This window comes from Ornithorhynchus anatinus, chromosome 6 (genome assembly GCF_004115215.2).
Source record: "Ornithorhynchus anatinus isolate Pmale09 chromosome 6, mOrnAna1.pri.v4, whole genome shotgun sequence".
Classification (NCBI taxonomy): domain Eukaryota; kingdom Metazoa; phylum Chordata; class Mammalia; order Monotremata; family Ornithorhynchidae; genus Ornithorhynchus; species Ornithorhynchus anatinus.
In genome coordinates, this window is record NC_041733.1 from 11786837 (window position 1) to 11813007 (window position 26171).

At 46.4% G+C, this 26171-nt stretch overlaps 2 protein-coding genes across 2 annotated transcripts in view; one reads left to right on the plus strand and one right to left on the minus strand.

The window, feature by feature from the left end:
• DNAAF6 (dynein axonemal assembly factor 6) overlaps positions 1 to 13330 on the minus strand; it is a 29515-nt gene extending 16185 nt beyond the window's left edge. The window contains exons 1-2 of the mRNA XM_001513955.6: positions 13222 to 13330; positions 5371 to 5481 (exon numbers count right to left, since the gene is read on the minus strand). Coding sequence (XP_001514005.4) covers positions 5371 to 5481; positions 13222 to 13281 — 171 coding nt within the window. The 5' untranslated portion in view covers positions 13282 to 13330. The remainder of the gene's footprint in view (positions 1 to 5370; positions 5482 to 13221) is intronic.
• A 206-nt stretch (positions 13331 to 13536) lies between these two features.
• NUP62CL (nucleoporin 62 C-terminal like) overlaps positions 13537 to 26171 on the plus strand; it is a 29392-nt gene continuing 16757 nt past the window's right edge. Inside the window, exons 1-5 of the mRNA XM_007671551.3 lie at positions 13537 to 13559; positions 17538 to 17832; positions 19191 to 19594; positions 23056 to 23160; positions 25516 to 25623. Coding sequence (XP_007669741.2) covers positions 17549 to 17832; positions 19191 to 19594; positions 23056 to 23160; positions 25516 to 25623 — 901 coding nt within the window. The 5' untranslated portion in view covers positions 13537 to 13559; positions 17538 to 17548. The remainder of the gene's footprint in view (positions 13560 to 17537; positions 17833 to 19190; positions 19595 to 23055; positions 23161 to 25515; positions 25624 to 26171) is intronic.

The following is a 26171-nucleotide window of genomic DNA, read 5'->3' on the forward strand; positions in this document are numbered from 1 at the left end:
GTGAGCCTCACGTGGGACAACCCGATTCCCCTGTGTCTACCCCAGCGCTTAGAACAGTGCTTGGCACATAGTAAGCGCTTAACAAATACCAACATTATTATTATTATTATAACAATAAAAAAATAGCCAAACCTGTAGTCAGTAGTTTCAGCCTTGTACCGGAAATCAGTTTAGTACACTATAGTTTAATACAGCACTCTGCACACAGTAAGCACTCAATAAATACCATTGATTGATAGATCGATTCGTCTCCTCGAGATATCAATCTTCAGGATTGAAACAGCCACTCAATATCAGTGCCTCAGAGACAGTAAACATTATTTTCCAACCAGGGGCTCTAAAAAGTGCCTGAAATTAAGATTCAGCACATAATTTTATGTGAAAATCTCAAGATAGTACTTTGGGTCTTTTTTTAAAACCAAGGTCATATAAGCAAACTTGCGGTGCTTTTCTTAAATTATTAATCACTGGAATACTAATACTCCATCAGCTGAAAGTGTTTCTTTAATGTGTGAGACCCTTTCATTTTGTTGAGGTCCTCCCTTTCACAGAATATTAAAATCCAAAGAGACGAGGCCTTGAAAGTTACCGAAAAGATGAATGCACTCTTTGCGGACATTATTGATTGGAGCAGTCTTTCGGAGCACCGGGGGAGTCTCATTTTATTAACTTAATGAAAATGAATGATTAAAAAGTTTGCTTAACTGAAAAAGGGAAAAGATTACTGAAAAAATTAAGAACCAATTGTTCTCTGTAAAAAAATGTTATTTCAACTTTCACTGTGGTCATAGGTCTAATGACTTGAGCAATCTAATAGGGCTATTCAAGTATATATTCTTTATACTAACTCCATGCCATCATCATCATCATCATCGTGAACAGCAACAGTATTTATTGAGCACCTACTGTGTACAGATCGCTGTAATAAGTGCCGGGAACATTCAGTGGAAATTAGCCCAGTTCCTGCCCTCGAGGAGTTTACCATCTTTTACTATCTTAAAGGGGAGGTAGGTGGGCACAAGTGCAAACCCATAATGGAGAAAAGTGTTAAGAGCATCTATCAGTCAATCGATCAATCAATTGTATTTACCCGAAGGATAACAAAAGGAGATGATAATAATAATAATAATGTTGGTATTTGTTAAGCGCTTACTATGTGCCGAGCACTGTTCTAAGCGCTGGGGTAGACACAGGGGAATCAGGTTGTCCCACGTGGGGCTCACAGTCTTCATCCCCATTTTACAGATGAGGTAACTGAGGCCCAGAGAAGTGAAGTGACTTGCCCAAAGTCACACAGCTGACAAGTGGCCGAGCCGGGATTCGAACCCATGAACTCTGACTCTGACAAAGCCCGTGCTCTTTCCACTGAGCCACTGCTGCTTCTCAATAGATATTGAGATATTGGTTCGATAGATATCCGAGGGCTAAGGGTGCCAGATGGGATAGCATTTTCTACAGGTTTTCAGACTCCTCGTAGACTAAAGGGAATAGACATTCTCTCTTTCCAAAATCCAAACTCCCCTACTGTTCCATGAGAGCATGTTTTCCAACATCACTCTTGTGATCTTTCTCCAACCTCTAAGATTAATATATGCTAAAGAATGGAAAGCTGCTTCTCTACTGGAAGATTTAATAGCTCATTAGAATCACTTAATATTCTCCCACTGTTCTGATACTCTCAGACTATACCCTCCAATAGTATAGTACCTGAATGGCCAATTATCTCTAAATTGCTTATACCCCAGACATACAGAATCATTCCATTATTACAGTAATTCTCTCCTGTCAGTTGTACTCTTCATTGAAATGATCTTAGTCTCTCCTTTCCCGCAGGCTGTCCTGTTTCCATGAGAAATGCCTCCTCTTTCTAAATGCAAATGTTATTGATATTAGGCTTGAGCAGTGGGGTAAATTCCTCAGCCCCCGGGTCTGTTTCAATTACAGAATTCCCTCATTCCTGGCACAATCCTAATATTTTTCTCAAGTTTTAAAAAATTCTTTGTCGGTAAAAGTGAACCCGTCCTTCAGGCTTCAGTTTCTGGTCCCTCGCCCTTAGCCCTTGTTTCTATACCCTGTTTTGACTGATTCCCTGTTGTTCTCATTAACCTCCTGCTTTGTGGTTTTGCCTTGTCCTGATCTGCTCTACCTACAACCCTGGCTATTTCTTCATGGCCCGCTTATTCAGTTCTCCGATTTTAAAAGTTTCAAACTCATTTTTTCAGTATATCTAAATATAAGAATGTGTTGGCACAAGACAAACAGAACAGCTATTTGGAAAAAATGAAAGAATCTAAATACATCACACTTATCACTTGCCATGTGACCAGTAATTTACCGGCTTCTTTTCTTCAAAGATTGGGGTGGTAGCTAGCATTTGTTTTTGGTCACACCTGAGTCCAGTTCACTCTGAGAGCGGTACATTAGGTTTGTGTGTTCTTTGTGAAGGGTTTTATTTGAGACCGAGCACTGAGATAGATAAGAGATAATCAGGCGGGACCCAGTTCCTTTCCCACACGGAGCTCCCAGTCTAAAGAGAAAGGTGGGAAAAATGCTGATAATGACCCATCGGTGCCGTAGGGGCCGGCACTTGATCACCAAGGACGGTGGACCGTCCCACTCCTGGACATTAGGTGATTTGAGGGCCTAAACGAAGAGACAGAAATGCACAGCTTGCACAAATAAGACCAAACTGCTAATGAAAAGAAGAAACAAGGAGACCTTGAGGCTGGGCGACGAGCCAGAGGAGGAGTGATAGGCGAAGGGAATGTTAACTGGGATTGACCTGAAGTGGACTTGGGGGCAGTGGGAACATGTCAACTAACTCTGCTGTACTGCACTCTCCCAAGTGCACAATACAGAAGGAGTGTTGCCTAGCGCTTAGAGCACGGGGCCTGGGGGTCAGAAGGACCTCGGTTTTAATTCCGCCCCCGCCCCTTGTCTAATAATAATGATGATGAAAACTGTGGTATTTGTTAAGTGCTTACTATGTGCCAGACGGTGTAGTGAGCACTGGGGTGGACACAAGCTAATCGGGTTGGATCCAGTCCATGTCCCACGTGGGGCTCACAGTCTCATTTTACAGATGAGGGAACTGAGGCACAGAGAAGTGAAATGGCTTGCCCAAGATCACACAGCAGACAAGTGCTGTAGCTGGGATTAGAACCCATGATCTTCTGACTCCCAAGCCCGGGCTCTATCCACTAGGCCATGCTGCTTCTCATGTCTGCTGTGAGGACATTGTCAGCGCTTAACAAATACCACAAGAAAGGGCTTAACACAGTGCTTCGCACAAACCTGCGCTCGATAAATACCGTTGATTGATGGATTGACGCTAGCTGGGCCCAGCTCCAGAAGGGAGTGGTAGGACTGAAACCTGAGTGTAGGTTTGCAGAACGCTTAGTGTGTTCACTCACGGACTACTGGCTAAGTGTGGAGGCCCTCTCACTGGTACAGAGTGGGGTGTAAATGAGCTGTTGGCTGTTGGCACACTTCACTCCTCTAGTGCTAACCTTCCTGCAAAGTTCTGTTAGCAGAAATACCCTTGTCTCAGTGGATACTCTGTTTGCCTTCTAAATCCTTCTGAAGTTTGGCAACCCATACGTGCACAGACCGTCATCACATCTGTCCTCTAATGGAGAGCCCCTTGCCACTGAGAAGCACCATGGCATTGAGGATGGAACGTGGGCCTGGGTGTCAGAAGGTCATGGGTTCTAATCCCAGCTCCACCACTTGGCTGCTGGGTGACCATGGGTAAGTCACTTCACTTCTCTGTGCCTTCTCTGTAAAATGGGAATGAGATCGTGAGCCCCACGTGGGGCGGGGACGGTTGGACATGTGTCCAACTTGATTTGCACACAGTAAGCGCTCAATAAATATGACTGAATGAATTTGCTTGTATCCACCCCAGTGCTTAGTACAGTGCCTACCACATGGTAAGCGCTTAACAAATACCATCATTATTATCACTAATTTAACTAGACCCTTTCTGGAGTCGCACCATTCATTCATTCAATTGTATTTATTGAGTGCTTACTGTGTGCAGAGCACTGTACTAAGCACTTGGAAAGTACAATTCAGCAATAAAGAGAGACAATTGGGAAAATAATGATTTGGGGCAGAAACCACCTGTGCATTTAGTTGTGTTATTTATTCACCCTGAAAATGGACCTCCCCTGCTAAACTGTGTCACCAGAACGAGTCTTTCAAACCCATGCGGGCTCCATATTGAATGAAGACTCCCCGACAGAATGTTGGGGACGCGGACTACCAAAATAAATAATTGGCTTAGGATCGATAATAGGTGACTCTTCCCAACCCAGCCAGATGGCTGAGTGTGGTAAGTTGCTTAGCAACTGAGGCAGAGACTTGGAATACTCAAGAGATGCTCCAAGTTGAAAAACAGTTTCTATAGATAGTTCCTGGAAGCACCATGGAGATTCTCGATTAAACCCTGAATTCCTCTGACATCAATTGAAGGGCACATGGGGTGAAGAAGCAGTGCCCTGAAAGATCCCGGGGAAACTGGGCTCAGCCTGGGGTGCTGTCAATCAGTCATTCGTATTCACTGAGCGCTTACTGTGTGCGGAGTACTGTACTAAGCACTTGGGAGAGTACAGTATAACAGTATAACCGAAACAGTCCCTGCCCAAAACAAGCTTAGAGCCTAGAGTTGAGCTTACAGTCTAGAGAGGGTGCTGGGAGGATATAAAGTCCCCAGAAGCATGTGGCTATGAGGTGAGTGGGTAGTTAAACATGGGTGCCCTCTTTAGGACCAGCCCTAGAGCAGGTGAGGGCAGGTTTCCCTGCGATGTTTTAGGGAACCGCTTTTCAGATACCACTGTCTTGAGACAGCACTGTGATTCTTTGGTCCCAATCTTTTCTTATCTATCCGCCAGTCAGTTGATCCATTTCATTGCTCCACTTCATTCCCCACCATAGAGATGAGCGAAATAGCAGGGGAAAAAAAAAAAGACATTTTGGGTCTACTCATCCTTGTCTCATTTAGATGTGGCCTAAAGCTTCCTCAGTGCTAGTTACTACCCTTTCCAACACTTGTCAAGAACTATTTGACCACAGAGATGAGTTACACGTATTTTGGACTATTGGGTGCTGCTGCCATGGTTACAGAACTATTTTCCTAGCTGGTGTTTCAGTGGAATTTTAAAAAAAGAATTGTTTGCAGAAATGTGCTAGGGGCTACACTCCCATATGTAAGCTACAGCAATTTCTTAATCCAACCCGCAATCCTGCTGTGGATAAACCAAATGTCACGGCCCCGGTCCGCAAAGATGCCGGAAAATGATTCGAAGCACAATTATAAACCCTGGCGTGAACAAACGAGTGTATCTTTCTGTCTGAAAAGATGCTCACCGCTGGTTCATTGTCATCCTCGTCCTCCTCTCCCGGTGGAGTGAGCAGCTTAGAGAGGGCTTGAAGAACAGACGGTGAAGATAAACTCTCTAGGTCCATCTTTCCTTTCTCCTGTGTTCAGGAACCAAACCAAAAATAGTTCTTTTAACATTAGGGAAAAACATCTTATTTCATTTTCAAAGAATACTCACCTCTGGCAGACTTAGCTGCCTCTTCCTTAAAAATCTTCATAAGAACTTCCTCTCCCAGCTGTTCTGGTGACTCTCAGCCCTTAGAAAGTCGGCATATTCCAGTATTCCCATGCCAAACCATCCCTCAGTGCTTTTGGCTTTGCCTACGAGTGAGAACGAAGACCAGCTCTGTCTACAGGGAAGCTCCATGGTGGGTATAGATGAAGTGGGCCTCTCTAATGGCCAATCCTTCCATTGCCTCCTCTGGGCAGCCTTCTCAGGTGACTGGAATTGGGCTGGTCCAAGATTACGGAACTTTGTCCCAGTTAGACAAGAATATGGCTGCCCTCTCCCATCTGAAATTTTGCGAGCTATTTTCTATTTAACTTTCCGTGAGTTTATTTCATCTGTTTAACAAGAAGTTACCAGATAAAGACCTTAAGAATCCACATTTTGTTCAGGGCCTAGAAAACCAGTAAATATTTAAAAATCGATTATAATCAATTGTATCTGACACCCACTTGAACTTCTTTTAAGAATCTGAACAAGAGTATCTTAAATAGGCTCTCAAATCCTCTAGAAATCTTGAAGGTGGCCTACTGTTTTGCCCAGGTTTAGTGAGTGGTAACCATTGGTAATTGTGGCCTCTTCCCTTGTTCCAGGAGTGTTATTCAACCACATCTCCCAAAGATTAACTCTTCAATCAATAAATCAACAGTATTTATTGAGCACCTACTTTTCTGAGAACACCATACTAAGCCCTTAGGAGCACAGCAAAAGTTAGTAGACACGATTCCTGCTTTCAAAGATCTGACAATCGAGCAAGAAAACAATTTCTGCTCTTAATGGGCTTTCTGTGAAATCGCTCATTTTATTTTGTATTATGCTTACAACCATGACTTGTGATACAAAGGAATTCTCAGTTAGGTGATGGTGCTGACACTGGGCATCTCTGAATTCCTATTTGTCAAAACTTAGTCCGTATGCAGATGGTGTTTTACTCTGTATTCCAAATCAAGAGATTCATTACCTGAAATAATTAATATTTTGACTTCTCAAGTTGTACAATTAATTTTGATGCCAGTTGGAGATGCCACAGGTAATAAACAAATGTTAAATTGCCATTCCCTGGGGACACTTGAAAAGTTTGGTTTCTCTGCACATAATTATCACTTCTAATATTAACGATGTTAAACAAGTTAATGTTAAACCCCTGATAGCAGAGACCGCATTATATTAGAGAAGGTGACATAAGTCTCATCTCACAGTAAGATTTGATTGCCTTCTATAAAAATGAATGCAGCTGACTTGCCCATTAAATGAGACAGAGGGGCCACTATTGGTATTTTCAAATGATTTTATGGGCCTTCTTTATTAAATTCTTATTTAAGGGGAGAAATAAAAAGTTAATTATTTTTATATCTTTGGAAATTAAAAGAGAACAGGGGAGAATGATCCACATATCAGATGCGAGATAGTATGTGGATGTGCATATCAGCAATTGGCTATTTCTGGACTCTCAGTTAGTTCAGCATAAAATGATATAGAGGCTTCCCTTGCATATGTTTTGGTTGAAAGTTTCAGATATTAAAACTGGTAATTAAACAAATGAAAGCTTTATCATATCAAATGCAGTAAGGCTTTAGAAATGGAGCAAAATCCATGACTAGGTTGTTTATGAAGAAATAACATAAAAGAATTATAAACCTCTTGTGAGTCTAATTAACTATTTAATTAAACAGCTCGGTGTTAAACAGCTCAGTATTAAACAGCTCAGTATGAGAGGAATCATGGTAATTATATGAATAAGAGAAAAAAGATACCAAATTCATTTAGATTACTGAAAGGCAAACATGGCCTCTTGTTCTTTCTAAAATGATTTTAGAAATAAGCAGTTATGTATTAAAACATCAGTTGCATATGACACAAAGAAATCACCTTTGGAAATAATCATTACAGTGGATAGCTTTCATTTTGAGCTTTGCACTATTACTCATCTGTAAAGAGATCTTGTAATTTTGTCTATTCTGATAGAACTGAGAATGTCCTTCCGCTCCCCCCACAACTGAAAAACCAGTCTCCTAAATAATTGATTATCAAACTGGCAGTGGTAATGGTTGATGGATAATGAATAAATGGCCCTCACTTAGAATTCTGACTTCTGACATACTTTCAGGGCAGTGGGAGAAGATTCATTATTTTCTGAGTGACTCTAGAATAACATATGAAAATGAAAAGGCATTTGCCTTACACCGACTCCTTATCAAAATTCTTCTTCCGGACCATTAGAACTTCAAATATAGAAACTTAACTTCCAGGTGACCTTATGAAGTGAAGGGCTGAAAGGTGACTTCATTAGTGACTATTTAAGGTTCATGCACAAAATGGCAAAAATTCTCCTCTGTCTTTTTCTATGTAGCTGGAATGCCTGCTCAAGTTCCATCACACGTTTCCATGAAACTCCAGCCCTCTTTGAAACGATTTCATTTTCGAGCAGAGGCCGGGAGTCGCGTGCTCACAGAACTGAACGGCAGAGCAAAATGGAGCCTCTTTTCTGCTGATGCAGGAAGCCAGGCAGGTAGGCAGAGTGGAGATTACAGGTAAGCAGGTATCATGGAAAGCAAAAAGAACCCTAAGGCTAAGGGATTTATTGATTGATTGGTTGATTGGGTTTACAAGCACTTCAAGAAGGAATGGCTTGCAGCCATTTTTTTTTTCGATACCCAAAGGCAAATGCATTAGCAGTAGTAAAAATATAAAGGTAACAAATCTTTTCGTCACTTTCCCTAAGCCAGTTGAGGGCGTATTTTCCACTTATCCCTCCCCTCAGCCACTAAACAAAACTTTTAAATATAAAGCCTTGTAGATCAAAGAGTGCCCATGATACTTGATCAACTCTCACTGGACCAAAAAGAGGGCACTTGTGAGGAAATAGTACTTGTTTGAAGTGTGAAGAGGCCCCCAGTTGGCAGGCTTGTTCATCATTTGATGTAATTTACTGGCTGAATCTGCAGGAGCTAAGTGCCCTTTTTGAATGAATTTTCCATTGGAAATATCTATTGTTGACCCACATTCGCAATGGGCAAAACAATTCCCTGCTGCCAAAAAATGCCTCCGGGGATAGTGTCATTTAATCATTAATAATTATGATATTTGTTGAGTGCTACTGTGCTAAAGCACTGGGGTAGAAACAATGTAAGATGGGACACGGCCCCTATGCTCATCAGGGCTCACAATCTAAGCGGTATGGAGAGCAGCTATTTTATCCCCATCAAATAGCAGAATGGGGATTTGAACCTGGGCCTCCTAACTTTCAGAGTTTAGGATGCACATGCCATTAACCCCTCCCCAGATCCCACTTTGGGAAATGGGGCATTCACCTGCCCATCATATTGGTAATAGGAATTTCTAGCTCTTTCAGGCCCACATACCTGGACCACCATTTTATTACAACACTTTGGGAAAGGTGTGGATGGGGTTACTCAGAAACACTTCCAGATTCTAGTCAGCCAGTGCATCATCACTATCGTCATCAGAATTTACTGAGCACCTACTGGTTGCAGAGCACTCCATTAGATGCATGGAATGCTCTGATTATTCATTCAATAGTATTTATTGAGCGCTTACTATGTGCAGAGCACTGTACTAAGCGCTTGGAACGGACAGATCGGTAACAGATAGAGACAGTCCCTGCCCTTTGACGGGCTTACGGTCTAATCGGGGGAGACGGACAGGCAAGAACGATGGCAATAAATAGAATCCAGGGAATAAATAGAATCAAGGGAGACTGTGAGCCCGTCGTCGGGCAGGGATTGTCTCTGTATGTTGCCGAATTGTACATTCCAAGTGCTTAGTACAGTGCTCTGCACATAGTAAGAGCTCAATAAATACTACTGAATGAAAGCATGGGAGCACCCGGTAAAAGTAGACGACACGGTCCTTGTCCTCAAGGGGCTTTCCATAAATGGAGCAAGCATACCCGTTTGAATACCTACAACAGGAAGGAGAACACCACCACAGATATAATAATAATAATAATAATGATAATGGTATTTGTTAACTGCTTACTCTGTGCCAAGCACTGTTCTAAGCACTGGGGTAGATACAAGATAATCAGCTTGTCCCCTGCAGAGCTCACAGCCTTAATCCCCATTTTACAGATGAGGTAAGTGAGGCACAGAGAAGTCAAGTGACTTGTCCAAAGTCACCCACCTGACAGGTGGCGGAGCCGAGGTTAGAACTCACGAACTCTGACTTCCAAGCCCGTGGTCTTGCCACTAGGCCGTACTGCTATTGTTGAATTATCGGTTAAAATAAAACTTTGGTGTCTTTGGGGTCTGTGGATTTAAATTATCCATGGATTTCTATTACCTATTATAGCTCTGCCTCTTTTTATGACTAACTGAGAGTTAGCTGTATGGCCAAATACATTGTTCTGTTCCTTCAAGGCCGTCTCTCGTTCAGTGGAGTGAAAATGAGAAGAGAGCTGTGGAGAGCTGTGGGTTTTGGTGGAGGAGGTGAGATCAGGGAAATGGGTAGCCTAAATAGATAAAACCTTCCTCAAGCAACGCCTCTGTTTCATAATCCTCAAAAGGTCTGAAGTGGAACTTGGGCTAATTCCGATGTAAGTAATTGGCTGCCCATGTCCTGCAAAGTCCTATGGGATGCGGGATTCACTGTGCCCCATTTCTCTTCCTAAAAAGTACAATTCTGTAATCTTCTTCCTGATCTTAGATTGATTTGTTTCCTCCCTTTTCTCCTGCTCTAACGATCACTTGTTTTTCTGGGGTCACCCCACAGATGCCAATGAGTGTTCTAGTCCCTGCTCTAATAATGTTGGTATTTGTTAAGCGCTTACTATGTGCAGAGCACTGTTCTAAGCGCTGGGGTAGACACAGGGGAATCGGGTTGTCCCACGTGGGGCTCACAGTCTTCATCCCCGTTTTACAGATGAGGGAACTGAGGCCCAGAGAAGTGAAGTGACTTGCCCACAGTCACACAGCTGACAAGGGGCAGAGCTGGGATTCGAACCCATGACCTCTGACTCCCAAGCCCGTGCTCTTTCCACTGAGCCACGCTGCTTCTCAATTGCCCCCCCCCCCCCCCCAACTCAAGATCAGGTCCTTTAGGGCAATGACTTGAACAGTACTGGGCAACTGTGGGGTGACCCCAGGACAACTTTAACAACTAAGTGTTAGGGCAGGAGAAGCATGGCATAATGGATAGAGCACGGGCCTGGGAGTCAGGAAGACATGGGCCCTAATCCCGGCTCCTCCAAACTGTGTGACCTTAGTCAAGTCACTTTACTTCTCTGGGCCTCAGTTCCCTCATCTGTAAAATGGGGATTGAGACTGTGAGCCCCTCGTGGGACAGAGAGTGTATCCAACCCAATTTGCTAGTATCCACCTCAGCGCCTAGTACAGTGCCCGGCACACAGTAAGCAGCGTGGCTGAGTGGAAAGAGCACGGATTTGGGAATCAGAGGTCATGGATTCAAATCCCGACTCTGCCGCTTGTTAGCTGTGTGACTCTGGGCAAGTCACTTCACTTCTCTGGGCCTCAGTTCCCTCATCTGTAAAATGGGGATTAAGACTGTGTGAGCCTCACGTGCGACGACCTGATTCCCCTGTATCTACCCCAGCGCTTAGAACAGTGCTCTGAACATAGTAAGCGCTTAACAAATACCAACATTATTATTATTATTAATAAGTACCACAATTATTATTATTATCGTTAATTCCTCTACTGCCTCCACCCCTAAGCCCTCTGCCCCAACGGCTCCCTCTCCAAAGCCCCTGGGACTTGGCTTCTAGCGATCCATCAAAGGATCCGGCAGTTTGACTCCAGATAAATCACAATTCTCCTCTTTTACACGGCAGGGGCCAGGAAGAGTAGCTGGAGACAAGGACCAGGCCACTCCCGGTGCAGACGAGCAGCACGAGAAGCAGCATGGCCGAGCGCCAAGAACACGGGCTTGGGAGTCAGAGGACGTGGGTTCTAATCCCCCCTCCGCCACTTGTCTGCTGTGTGACCTTGGGCGAGCCGCTTCACTTCTCTGACCCTCAATTCCCTCATCTGTCAAAGGGGGTTGAAGACTGGGAGCCCCACGTGGGACAGCCTCATCACCTTTGCATCCCCCCCAGCGCTTAGAACAGTGCTTTGTACATAGTCAGCGCTTAACAAATGCCACCGTGATTATTATTAATAATAATCCAGGCTCCGCCGCTTGTCAGCTGTGTGACTTTGGGCAAGCCACTTCACTTCTCTGAGCCTCAGTTCCCTCATCTGTCAAAGGGGGATGAAGACTGGGAGCCCCACGTGGGCCCACCTCATCACCTTACACCCCCCCTCAACGCTTAGAACAGTGCTTTGCACATAGTAAGCGCTTAACAAATGCCATCATTATTATTGTTATGAATCCCGGCTCCACCACTTATCACCTGTAAGCGTGGTACAGAGGAAAGAGCCCGGGCTTGGGAGTCAGAGTTCATGGGTTCGAATCCCGACCCCACCGCTTGCCAGCTGTGTGACTTTGGGCAAGTCGCTTCACTTCTCTGTGCCTCAGTTACCTCATTTGTAAAATGGGGATTAAAACTGTGAGCCCCTCGTGGGACAACCTGATCATCTTGTTTCCCCCAGCGCTTAGAACAGTGCTTTGCACATAGTAAGCGCTTAACAAATACCCCCATTTTTTTTATTTCTCTGAGCCTCAGTTCCCTCGTCTGTCAAATGGGGATGAAGACTTGGAGCCCCACGTGGGACCACCTCATCACCTTGCATCCCCCCCCCAGCGCTTAGAACAGTGCTTCGCACATAGTAAGCGCTTAACAAATGCCACCATTATTATTATTATTATTATTATTAATTCCGGCTCCGCCGCTTGTCGACTGTGAGACTTTGGGCAAGCCACTTCACTTCTCTGCGCCTCAGTTTCCTCATCTGTCAAATGGGGATGAATAATAATGTTGGTATTTGTTAAGCCTTACTACGTGCCGAGCACTGTTCTAAGCGCTGGGGGACATACAGGGTCATCAGGTTGTCCCACGTGAGGCTCACAGTTCATCCCCATTGTACAGATGAGGTCACCGAGGCCCAGAGAAGTGAAGTGACTCGCCCACAGTCACACAGCTGACAAGTGGCAGAGCCGGGATTCGAACCCATGACCTCTGACTCCCAAGCCCGGGCTCTTTCCACTGAGCCACGCTGCTTGGGAGCCCCACGCGGGACCACCTCATAATAATAATAATAATGTTGGTATTTGTTAAGCGCTTACTATGTGCCAAGCACTGTTCTAAGCGCTGAGGGAGACACGGGGGAATCAGGTTGTCCCACATGGGGCTCACAATCTTAATCCCCATTTTACAGATGAGGTAACTGAGGCCCAGAGAAGTTAAGTGACCTGCCCACAGTCACACACCTCATCACCTTGCACCCCCCCCCAGCGTTTAGAATAGTGCTTTGCACATAGTAAACGCTAAACAAATACCAACATTTTTTAAATTTCTCTGTGCCTCAGTTCCCTCGTCTGTCAAATGGGGATGAAGACTTGGAGCCCCACGCGGGACCACCTCATCACCTTGCCTCCCCCCCAGCGCTTAGAACAGTGCTTTGCACATGGTAAGCGCCTAACCAATAGCATCATTATTATGACTATTATCTCCCCTCCCCCGGCCCCGCTTCACCTGTCCGCCGGCGACTGACCCTTTGGCCTTCGAAACGGGTCCGCGTCCCCCCGTTACCATGGCAGCGGCGGGGCCGCCCTCCCTCCAGCCAATGAGAGGGGAGCCAACCCCGGCCGGCCAATAGGAGGCTCAGGAGCCATCCCGGCACGCGCTCCGTGGCGGCTTCCCCTCCCCGCGCGCCCTCTCAGCGTGGCGTCCCGTCCCTCTCGGCGGCGGCGTCGTGACGTCACGCGCGGGCGGCGCCGGACGGGCTGCTGCGCAGGCGCAGTGGGCCGCGGCCTGGCGGCGGGGTCCGAGGCGGGCGGTGGAGGCGGCGGCGGCGGTGGAGGCGGCGGGCGGTGAGTTCGAATTCTTCCGCCTCCGGGGTTCCGGGGCCGCGTCGCCCCCATCCCCGCCGGGCAGCTCCCCACCCTGGCGGCCCGTCCTCTCTTCACCCGGAAGCGGGTTTGGCCCCTGGGCCTGGCGGGCCTTGCGGGGGGAGCGGGGCGAGATGGCGTCTCCCCCGTCGTCCCTCCCCACGTGGCCTCCCCCCCCCCCCAGGACTGGCTTCCGCCTCCCCGACTCACGTGCTCGTCCACCCCCCCCCCCATCCATCGTATTTATTGATCGCTTCTAACAATGTTGGTATTTGTTAAGCGCTTATTACGTGCAGAGCACTGTTCTAAGAGCTGGGGGAGATCCAGGGGAATCAGGTTATAACAGTGTTGGTATTTGTTAAGCGCTTACTAGGTGCCGAGCACTGTACTAAGCGCTGGGGGAGATCCGGGGGAATGAGGTTATAACAATGTTGGTATTTGCTAAGCGCTTACTAGGTGCCGAGCACTGTACTAAGCGCTGGGGGAGATCCGGGGGAATCAGGTTATAACAGTGTTGGTACTTGTTAAGCGCTTACTAGGTGCCGAGCACTGTACTAAGCGCTGGGGGAGATCCGGGGGAATCAGGTTATAACAGTGTTGGTACTTGTTAAGCGCTTAGTAGGTGCCGAGCACTGTACTAAGCGCTGGGGGAGATCCGGGGGAATCAGGTTATAACAATGTTGGTACTTGTTAAGCGCTTACTAGGTGCCGAGCACTGTACTAAGCGCTGGGGGAGATCCGGGGGAATCAGGTTATAACAGTGTTGGTACTTGTTAAGCGCTTAGTAGGTGCCGAGCACTGTACTAAGCGCTGGGGGAGATCCGGGGGAATCAGGTTATAACAATGTTGGTACTTGTTAAGCGCTTACTAGGTGCCGAGCACTGTACTAAGCGCTGGGGGAGATCCGGGGGAATCAGGTTATAACAATGTTGGTACTTGTTAAGCGCTTACTAGGTGCCGAGCACTGTACTAAGCGCTGGGGGAGATCCGGGGGAATCAGGTTATAACAATGTTGGTACTTGTTAAGCGCTTAGTAGGTGCCGAGCACTGTACTAAGCGCTGGGGGAGATCCAGGGGAATCAGGTTATAACAATGATGGTATTTGTTAAGCGCTTAGTAGGTGCCGAGCACTGTACTAAGCGCTGGGGGAGATCCAGGAGAATCAGGTTATAACAATGTTGGTACTTGTTAAGCGCTTAGTAGGTGCCGAGCACTGTACTAAGCGCTGGGGGAGATCCAGGGGAATCAGGTTATAACAATGTTGGTACTTGTTAAGCGCTTAGTAGGTGCCGAGCACTGTACTAAGCGCTGGGGGAGATCCAGGGGAATCAGGTTATAACAATGTTGGTACTTGTTAAGCGCTTACTAGGTGCAGAGCACTGTATTCATTCATTCAATAGTATTTATTGAGCGCTTACTATGTGCAGAGCACTGTACTAAGCGCTTGGGATGAACAAGTCGGCAACAGATAGAGACAGTCCCTGCCGTTTGACGGGCTTACAGTCTAATCGGGGGAGACGGACAGACAAGAACGATGGCACTAAACAGCGTCAAGGGGAAGAACATCTCGTAAAAACAATGGCAACTAAATAGAATCAAGGCGATGTACAATTCATTAACAAAATAAATAGGGTAACTGTACTAAGCGCTGGGGGAGATACAGAGGAATGAGGTTATAACAATGTTGGTATTTGTTAAGCGCTTACTAGGTGCCGAGCACTGTACTAAGCGCTGGGGTAGATACAGGATAATCAGGTTGTCCCACGTGAGGCTCACAGTTATTCCCCATTTTACAGATGAGGCCACTGAGGCCCAGAGAAGTGAAGTGACATGCCCACAGTCACCCAGCTGACAAGTAATAATAATAATGTTGGTATTTGTTAAGCGCGTACTGTGTGCAGAGCACTGTTGTAAGCGCTGGGGGAGATACAGGGTCATCGCGTTGTCCCTCATGAGGCTCCCGGTCTTCATCCCCGTTTTACAGATGAGGTGACTGAGGCCCAGAGAAGTGAAGTGACTTGCCCACAGTCACCCAGCTGACAAGTAATAATAATAATGTTGGTATTTGTTAAGCGCGTACTGTGTGCAGAGCACTGTTCTAAGCGCTGGGGGAGATACAGGGTCATCGGGTTGTCCCACGTGGGGCTCCCGGTCTTCATCCCCGTTTTACAGATGAGGTGACTGAGGCCCAGAGAAGTGAAGTGACTTGCCCACAGTCACACAACTGACAAGGGGCAGAGCTGGGATTCGAACCCATGACCTCTGACTCCCAAGCCTGTGCTCTTTCCACTGAGCCACGCTGCTTCTCTATCCCACGCAGAACACTGTACTGAGCGCTCGGGCGAGTCGGATATAAGACCAAGCAGACCCATTCCTTGCCCACACCAAACTTACAGTCCAGAGAGGTAATAATAATGATAATAATGATGGTATTTGTTAAGTGCTTATTATGTGCCAAGCACTGTTCTAAGCCCTGGGGGGATACAAGGTGATGAGGTTGTCCCACGCGGGGCTCACAGTCTTCATCCCCATTTTACAGATGAGGTCACTGAGGCGCAGAGAAGTGAAGTGACTTGCCCAAAGTCACACAGCTGACAAGCGGCGGAGGCGGGATTAGAACCCATGACCCCCGAGTCCTAAGCCCGGTCTCTTTCCACTGAGCCACGCTGCTTCTCTGGCACACGTTAGTGTAAATAAGTTAGAGCGCCACGTGGGACAGGGACAGGGTCTGTGATCTGATTATTATTAATAATTATTATTATTATTCATTGGGTGCTTTATTGGAATTTATTCCAATATTTATTTATTAAATATGTATCGAGCGCTTACTATGGGCAGAACACTAGACTAAACGCTTGGAACGTACAATTCGGCAACAGATAGACACCATCCCTGCCCAGCAACGAGTTCACAGTCTAATTATTCAAAGTATTGAGCGCTCATTATGAGTAAGGCACTGTACTAAGCGCTTGGGAGAGTACACTATAGCATCAAACACATCTTGTGTTTACCCCGGCACTGTGGGCGGGGATTGTTTCTCTTTATTGCTGTATTGTATATTCCAAGCGCTTAGTAGAGTGCTCTGCAAACAGTAAGCGCTCAATAAATACAAATGAATGAACGACTGAAATCTTATAATTAATTATTATGTGTTAGAGAGCATTTGATTCCCTGCCCAGGGCGAATTTGCAGAAACCTCCTTTTGGGCTCTTCCTGCCAACTGACGAGCCCCCGTGTTGGTGGGAGAAATAAATAATAATAATGTTGGTATTTGTTAAGCGCTTACTATGTGCCGAGCACAGTTCTTAGCGCTGGGGTAGACACAGGGGAATCAGGATGTCCCCCGTGGGGCTCACAGTCTCAATCCCCATTTTACAGATGAGGTAACTGAGGCACGGAGAAGTGAAGTGACTTGCTCAAGATCACCCGGCAGACCAGTGGTGGAGCTGGGACTAGAACTCATGACCTGCCTCCCAGGCCTGTGCTTTACTACTGTCTGCTCTGTGCGGAGCACTGTACTTCACTGGAAGTAGATGCCACAGCCCCTGCCTCAAGGGTGTTCACAATACATCTCTTTTGAAAAACATGCTATTGACTCATTTTCCACATTCTAGAAAAACTGGGGTTTATGAATATGTAATGGACATAGATCTATGTAGAGGGTCAGATGAAAACTCTAGAATTGGATTCAAAAATTAGACTCAGAATGATCGCTCAGTCCCTTGGGAAAGGATCTGTGAAAGTTTGCATGTGCTCCGAGCGAAGACCCCCAATTCTGTTTGAAATCGATCGCCTAAGGAATTGCAACATATGTTGCAAGATTTTTTTTGTTAGAAAAGTAGAATTACGGGAACAAAAAATGAAAGCGTCCTCTTCCAGATCTGAGTCTCTGATGATGTGAATTCAGAATGGCCTTGGATGGTAATGGTTTTTTCTGTTTTGTTCCCCCCCCCACTTCAGGGTTTGGCATCATGAGTCAATTTAATTTTGGCACATCCGGTACCACCGGAGGCGGCTTCAACTTCGGCACTGCCAAGCCAGCAACAACCACGGCCACGACGGGATTTTCCTTCTCCACCCCGGGGACCGGAGGAGGGTTCAGTTTCGGCACCCCCTCCCAAACTCCTGCAAATACCCAATCCACCAGCCTGTTCTCCCTCCCCACCCCAGCTGCAGCCACCTCCACCCCAGGATTCAGCTTTGGAACACCGGCCGCCACGACCCCAGCCCCGGCGGCAACCGGGTTTTCTTTGGGGTGAGTAAGAGCCAGGTAGTTTGTGCCGCAGAGAGAACCCCTTCAGAATAGCCTTCTGATGTGGAAGAAGATATGTGAGTGGCTTTTCCCACAGAAAGCTCTTGAAAAGTCAAATTTGAGGCACATTGATCTCTCCTTTCTTGACATCCTATTTTATTTTTTTCTTGTGGGTGAGGCACTGAAGAGTCGAAGTGCTTGAAGGGTTTTAGACAGCTCCCTTCTTGCAAAATATTCTGCTGCTTATTACGTGCTTCTCTAGAGAGTCATCTTTTATCCGTTGACCGTTGTAATGACCTTGAACACATTATGGTTCACTCTTTTCCTTCTTTGATCTCAGAGTTTTAAAAGAGACTCATGATGGCACTTTTCTTTTTAAAATTCAGTTCCCTTCTTTTGTCTCACCCTCCTCTCTGGTTCCTTTCCCCCTTTCTCCTCCCTCCCCTCTACATTTTCCCCCTCCTTTCTCCCTCCCTTTTCTATCTTCTCCTTTTCCCTGTAGTTATATTTTTCAGTTTATCTTCCCCTTTAGAGTTAATTCTTCTCAGGTGTAGTAAAGTTATATTTTTCAGTTATCTTCCCCATTAGAGTTAATTCTTCTCAAGTGTCTAGTACAGTGCCCTACACCAAGGGGCCTCAGTGAATGCTGCTGCTGCTACTACTACTACTAATGATGATATTTGTTAAGCGCTTACTATGTGCCAAGCACTGTTCTAAGTGCTGGAGTAGATACAAGGTAATCAGGTTGTCCCATGTGGGGCTCACAGTCTTAATCCCCATTTTACAGACGAGGTAACTGAGGCCGAGAGAAGTGAAGCGACTTGCCCAGAGTCACACGGCTGACAAGCGGCGTTGCTGGGATTTGAACCCGTGACTTCTGACTCCCAAGTCCGGGCTTTTACTACTACTGCTCTTCTTTTACTATTTATAGCACACGGTTGATAGTCCAGAAAAGTGTGAGAGATGCTTCCTTAGTGAGTGTTTCTCTTCCCTTCAGACCAATCTCTAATGGTGCCAGGTGGTTTTCGTTGCCCTTGGAAGTCAGTTTGAATACCGGAGTTTTTATCTGGGCTCGTGAGTCATGTACAGAGCAACTCAGGAACTGAATTTTCCCTCTTCGGCTGAGTAAATAATGGTTCTGAAGAAGGAAATTTGATAAATTACCTCCAGTAATTGTGGGAAGGGAATATGTCTCATTTTATCGTACTCTCCCAAGCACTTAGTACAGTGCTCTGCACACAGTAAGCACTCATCAATACGATCGAATGAACGAATGGATTAACGGTAATTGTCTTTTAGTATTTCAGGCCAACTGGGTTCCTTCGTTAACCCCTGGGCTGACCGTGCTTCTCTCTGTTTAGGGTAAATACGCCAAAGCTGAACTTGGGGACCACCAGTACTACTCAGTCCACAGGAATCACCGGGGGCTTCGGGCTGGGCAGCAGCACGCTCGCAAACTCCGTGCCCAGCGGCGTCCCAACGAGCCAGGCGGCGGCACCCGCCAGCTTTGGTTTCGGCACCACCACCGCCGCCGCCGCCGCCACCACCGTGGCCCCCGCCCAGCCCACGGCCTCCACGGGATTCTCCTTCACCAGCGGAGGTGCAACTCAGACTGGGACCACGGGTTTTAACATCAGCTCGATAGGGAACGCGGCCCAGCCGACGGCACTCACGGGCTTAACCTTTGCTGCGGCTGCCCCGGCGTCCACTTCGGCCCCTTCCACCACGCCAGCCCTCGCCTTCAACCTGGGAGGGCAGTCCACAGGTGAGCGAGCCGGAAACCCAGCGGTCTCGCCGAGAGCGTTGTGGTTTGGGGTCTTTCTTGGGCTGTTGTGGACTTCCAGGCCAGGTGACTCGTCACTGGAGAATCTGAGGTGGGAGGCAGTGTTGTCTGTCCGGATTGAATATTCCAGACAAATTGATCGTTTCATTTAATTTGGCCTGCAGGTGCAAGACCCGCAGCCTGGATTGACGTACAGCCAGCTTCACTGGGCCTCTTGCATAAGAGTTTCAGTCAGTCAGTCAATTAATGATATTTAGTTTGCGGTCATACACCTGTTCGAAGTCTCTACTTATAGCCCTTTGGCCACGTTTTACTTCCTAATGGGTGAAATGAAATCTCAAGGAGCAGGGCAAGAAAATGCCATGCCTCTCTCAGGAAGAGGATTTCAAAGCTCATTTGAAAAAATAGTTGCATAGTGGATGTAATGGAACTGAAAATATACTGAGTGGAATCTTAATGTGGGCATAATTGTTTTGTGATGGTTTGATTGAAAAGGATTTTGTAGGCCAGGCTTTGGCATTTTTTGGCTAAGGGATATTAAGAAAAAAGGTTTCTGGTCAGGAAATGTGTGGATAAGCTTTCTGCAGGTGTATGACATGATGAACAAAATGTTTAACTTCTCCCTTTCCTTAAGCCCAGCTATTTATAAAGTAGGACCTACCTTAGAACATACTTGTCAGGTTCTGGCATAGAATAATTGTTTTTGAGAATTCCTTTTACAGCACTGGGACTTCAGGCCCATAACCCTCTGACAAGTGTGTAGATCAGGTAGCTGTTCTCATTTCTTGTTTGTGAATCTGTGATGATGGGCTTTAATGCCAGTGCTTTATCCCTGTACTTTATTAGTGTCTCTTTTGATTAAAAAGTGAAAAAAACACTAAGAACTTCAGAAAGAGACTCTAGTCTTTACCGGCCTGCAATTATATTACTTTTGAACTGTGGGTTGGGGAAATGATAGCATTGTGTTTATACTTTAGTTTTCACCTAGGAAGAGTCTGAAATTTGAAGCTCCTTTCCTACCATGTACTCTGTCGGGATTAAATTTGCCGCAAATTGAAAACTAGAATTTGTTACGTGGTGTTGAATTGTTCAGACAACTTTGGTTCCGATTCAGGGGAGGGATTAGTCATTTCTCCAGGCCATTGATAATGGGAGGATTCAACAGAGTTAGTAGACCCCATCCCCGCCCTCCAGGAGCTTAAAATCTCCAGCTTCCTACAGTTCATTGAATGGAATTGCATATAGTATTCCAGGTGGAAAGGCATTCCATGGTGGTAATAATAATAATAATACCACCATATGCCAAGCATTAGTTGGACGCAGTCACTGTCCCACATGGGGCTTAGAGTCCAAGGGTGAGAGAAAACAGGTATTGAATTCCTGTTTTGCAGATGAGGAAACTAAGGCACAGAAAATTTTTTATTAATAATAATAATTTTGGTTTAAGTGCTTATTGTGTGCCAAGCACAGTACTAATAGCTGGGTAGGTACAAGATAATCAGGTCAGGCACAGTCCCTATCCCACACTGGACTCACGGCCCAAATAGGAGAGAGGAAGGAATTCAAACCCCAAACTGAAGCACAGAGAAGCTGTGACTTGCCCAAGGTCACGTTGCAGGCAAGTGGAAGATCTGGTATTAAACCCAGGCCTGTTCTCTTTCCAGTAGGCCACACTGCTTCTCTCTAGTGTAAAACACCTTTCATTTTGTTTTCTCTCTCCTTCTTGACAGTGGTCTCTTTGTAGATGCCATCGTTTGGACCACTGCTTGAACAGCAACTTCGAGGTCTTTCCTAAAGCATGACGGTCTGGGTCCATTATCATGGGCCCAGTGTGGATGATCTTTCCGTCCAGGCTTTAGTTTACACACCCTCAAATTGAGGTTCATCTGCCATTAATGCAAGATTTCTCCTTCAGCTCTGGGGAGACTTTCTGGACTGCAGTCTATCTTCATGTTATTTCCCTGCCCAGGGGAACTTGGGTGGAGTCAGCTGCGCACTTGGAGGCTTCACCACTTACTTCCTCTTCCAGGTCACTTATGACCAAAACTGGTCCTAGCGTAGCTCTCTGGGAGGTTCTTTCTCCCAGCTCTCTGCCAAGTGGCTTCTTATTTCTGAACCATCCCATGACTTCTCAGTTTAAAAAAAAAAAAAAATTAGGGTGGAATCCTTGCCAAGGTCTTTTGACGTTCTCCCTTTCAGCCATAAAAGCACTCTTTTATCCCAGAATCAACAAATCCTTCTACTGATTCTCTAGCTGTTTTCTGGCCTTGGGTATGTCTGAAGGATTTTTTTTTTTTTGCTTTGGCATCTGTTGCAAAATGCTTTTCAAGTTCCTTTTTGACTTGTCTAATTTTTTGCCTGCACCCAACTTGCCGTTTTTTATGGGTTTTCCCATTTCCCTATGTAAGGGAGTACATGTATATTGTTCGAAGACTGTCTTTTTCCCTTTGGTGCCTTCTTTTACATGCCAACTAGCCATGCAGAGTTGCAGAGTTGGGATTTTGTCCCTTTTTTGTGTTGGTTGCTTTAGAGCGCACATTTTACCTGGGCCGCTCAGTTTTGACATCTGGAAGATAGTTCCAGAGGGACCACTTTGCAGATAAAGCAGGTATTTTGAAAAATTCCCCAGCTTCATACCACAGCCCGTCTAACCCTAAACACAACTGAGTTTTGGGGGCACCTCACCCCGACCCATTGATATATAAAAGAGAGGAAGCGAGAAAGCACTGAAGGCCTCCTAGCTGACTGACAAGGGGCACTGCTTTCTTCCAGGAGGCTGACTGATTTTTCCCCATTAGCACTCTGTGCTCCTGGAGTCCTTTTCTCTTCCTGAAACCAGAGGCTGGGAGTGAGCCAGAGTCATCCCACCCCCAACTCTGACCCTACCAGTTCCCGGATGGAGTCCCAGAGAGGACTGCTGTGGCGGGTAACTGCCGCCCATTAGCTTCCAGAAGGGCCAAAGAGTGGAAAAGGCAAAGGGTTTCCATGTCTCCTGTTGTTACTCTGGCTGCTGATTTTCCTTTCCCACTCTCAGCTGAGCAACCAGTCTTCAGGAAGTAGGAGACTCTCTGGTGGGTGAGGCATTCCAGAAGTAGTTTTTCCTCTGGTGGGGGATGACTTTTTGTGGGATAAAGGAGGAGTGTTTCTGAAAGGGAAACTTGATGACTCACTGTAGCGGAGGAGCTCAAAATAGTGTACGGTTAGTACTTTCACTATTTCATATAGGATTATTTTTCTCTCCCCACTTTTTATTCTGAGTGAGATTTTACAGCATTATCTTCAAATGTTTTAGTACAAAGTGTGGTGGTCTATGTGAAAGAGAGGAAGATCTTCCCTGGCATTGCAGTCTGTAGTTTTGAAGAAGTTTGTCATGCAATGGCTTCCTTTGTTCCTAATTCTCGTTTTCTCTCTGGTTCTTTCTGGGGGGTTTTCTTCAAGTTTAGGATTTGGAATATTGGCCTCTACAGCGACTGCCGCTGCCCCCACAGGAACCCTGACGACGATCGCTGGCCAGGGAGCTGGCTTGACTTTTGGAGCTAAACTCCCAGGTAGGAGGCGGCTGAAGCCAGGAGCTCAGTTTCTCAAGTCCTCCCAGCAGGATTTGATGTCCGGGAGAGTTTGGCGCTGGGGAGCAGGGCAGAGGGAGGCCCGGGGCAGATGGAGCCATGCAGTGGTGATTCCATTCCATCCTTTTCAATGGCCAGAAGCTGGAAAATGGCACCAGCATTGGAGGACTGCGACGAGAAGCAGTGTGGCCTAATGGAAAGAGCACAGCTTTGGAAGTCGGGAGACCTGGGTTCCGATCCCACCTCTGCCACTTGCCTGTCCTGTGAACCTCAGTTTCCTCATATTAAAATGGTGATGCAGTACCTATGCTCCCTTCCTCTTAAACTTTGTGCCCCATGGGGGCAGGGACTGTGTCTCATGTGGTTATCTTATTGCAACTCCAGAGCTTTGCATGGGGCTTGGCACATAGCACTTAGAAATACTTTTTTCATTGTCATCATCGTTATTACATAATATGGTAAGATGATTGCTCCTGGAGAACCGACAATCTGACCTTTTAGCACTGGTTTGAAGACTTGTTCAAATCCCATCTTCTCCATGTGATGGGACTGACATTTACTAGTACCCAAGAAATTCAACAAAACTCACATTTCCATTTAGATTACAGTTAGTCTGTCTGGGGCAGATAGAGTTTTTATAGGCGTCATCGTATAGACAATTCTGCCTCCCTCTGCTTACCCCGTCTGCAAGGGCCCTATTTCACACAGACACAACCTGAGGTCATTGGGGAGTGTGGGCCTGGGAGTCAGAAGGACCGGGATTCTAATCCCAGCTCAGCCATTTCCTTGCTGAGTGACTTTGGGTAAGTCACTTAATTTCTCTGTGCCTCATTACGTCACCTGTAAAATGGGGATTAAGACTGTGAGCCCCATGTGGGATAGGGAATGTGTCCAATCCCAGGCTCAGTGGAAAGAGCACGGGCTTGGGAGTCCGAGGTCCTGGGTTCGAATCCCGGCTCTGCCACTTGTCAGCTGTATGACTGTGGGCAAGTCACTTAACTTCTCTGTGCCTCGGTTACCTCATCTGTAAAATGTGGACTAAGACTGTGAGCCCCACGTGGGACAACCTGATTCTCCTGTGTCTACCCCAGCGCTTAGAACAGTGCTCTGCACATAGTAAGCGCTTAACAAATACCAACATTATTATTATTTGCTCGTATCCACCTCGGAACAGTGCCTGGCACACAGTGAGTGCTTAAAAAATATGACAGTTATTATTATTGACCTTTGAAACACTTTTGGAACCGCTTTCCAGCCGTCCCACTTCCGAGTCTTTGGTATTCCTGTTCTCAGCTTGCCTGCCTGAGGGACAGAGACCGTTTCAGGCTCTTGCCTTTTCCGACCCTGCCTCTTCCATCATGGGGAGCCCAGGAAGCTGCTAGACAAAGCTGACTGATAATGGGGTGAGGCGAGCCGCTCTGCTCCCAGCATTGTAGGCAGGGGCTCTCAAGCTGAGGCACCTGTGGTCTCTGAGCCAGTTAGGAAGCATGATTAGTGGTAGTATTCTAGTAAAAACATAAGCAGGAAATGAAGGCCTATGTTGCTACCGAGAAGGAAGGATCCTTAGTACAGTGAAGCGCTTATTCTGGTGCTCTGCGCACAGTAAGCATCATCGATTGATCCTCGGGCTCCTTGCTGCCAGTGGGCCGAAGCAGTCACAGGTCAAGAAGCTTCTACAAGTAGAGATGATCAACTTCTGTCTGTCCCCCTCCCCTGGAACAAGTCTCCTTGGGGGTTGATGCGGAGTGAAGACACTTGCGTTGGGCCTGTAATTGGTTCCTTCCCTCGGACCCCCTCCAAAAATTCTACTTACCCAGCTCAACCTGCAAGGAGGCTGCAGGTGCCCGTAGATCAGGCCAGCTACACGATAGGGTAAGGCAGGACTCTAGGGAGATGCCCCAACAGGGGGAGTGATCTGGTTTTGCAGAAAAAAACCCAGAACCTTCCACTTGCCCCAGCACACATCAGCGATTTTGAATCCTCCTTCAGTCGGTTGCACCAGAAAGTACTAGTATAAAATCCTCTCTGCATTAGACAGCTGGCTCTATCATAAGGCCATTGTGAAATGAGTGGAGTTGGTGGTAAAAAAAAAAAAAAAATTGATGCCTGCTATGAAGCTAGCCCAGTGCTGACCAGCCTGTTGGCCTCGTCCATCGTACTGGGTGCCGACCGCTGCTTCTCGGTTTTATTAACTTTTTCCTCAGCACTGGGTATAGGACCACGGATCCATTGGGAACCCAGTAACCATTGCAGCGAGTGCTTGGGATGATGATTTTGGTTTTGCTGTCGCGATCTGCTTGGATGAAAAACAACCCAAACTATCCCTCTTCTTTCCAGGTTTGACTCCAGCTACCACCAGTTCTACCACCACTTCTGGGCCCACACTGTTTGCTTCCATAACAAGCTCTTCCACTCCGGCCTCCACTTCTGCCACGAGTCTCTCCCGTAAGCCACAGAAATATGTAATTTTTCATACTCTTTAACGGTGACATTGCTAGGGAGTCCAAGAATCTCCTGACCTCCAAATGTATTTTAGACAGAACTTCATGTTGTATGTGAGGATTTTTCTGTCGGCTCAGGTTATAAATTATGCCCTTGGCTTTGATATACAATTGCTTTTACAGTTAGAAGTCAGTTTGAACTGTGGGTCTATGCGCACACTGTGAACATATATATATAGCAACTTTGCAACAACTGGTTAGGACTGATAGCCAAGGTGGGAGCTTATCCAAATGCTTCACAAGGAAGAGAGTCTCCATGTGAACAAGATGGACTCAGGGGAGGAAGAGTAAAGATTCAGTGATGGGTACTTTATATCAACCCTGATAAAGGCTGGTACGATTCCAGGAAATCTTATTCTTGCCAAAAAATGCTTTTTTTTTTTTTTAAGTGGAAGAATAGTGGCATTTTTCCCCAGTGAGTTGGCATGGGTGAATACCCCTGACAGTTGTTCTTAATTATCTGCAGGCCATGAACATTTTGTTACTAAGGAA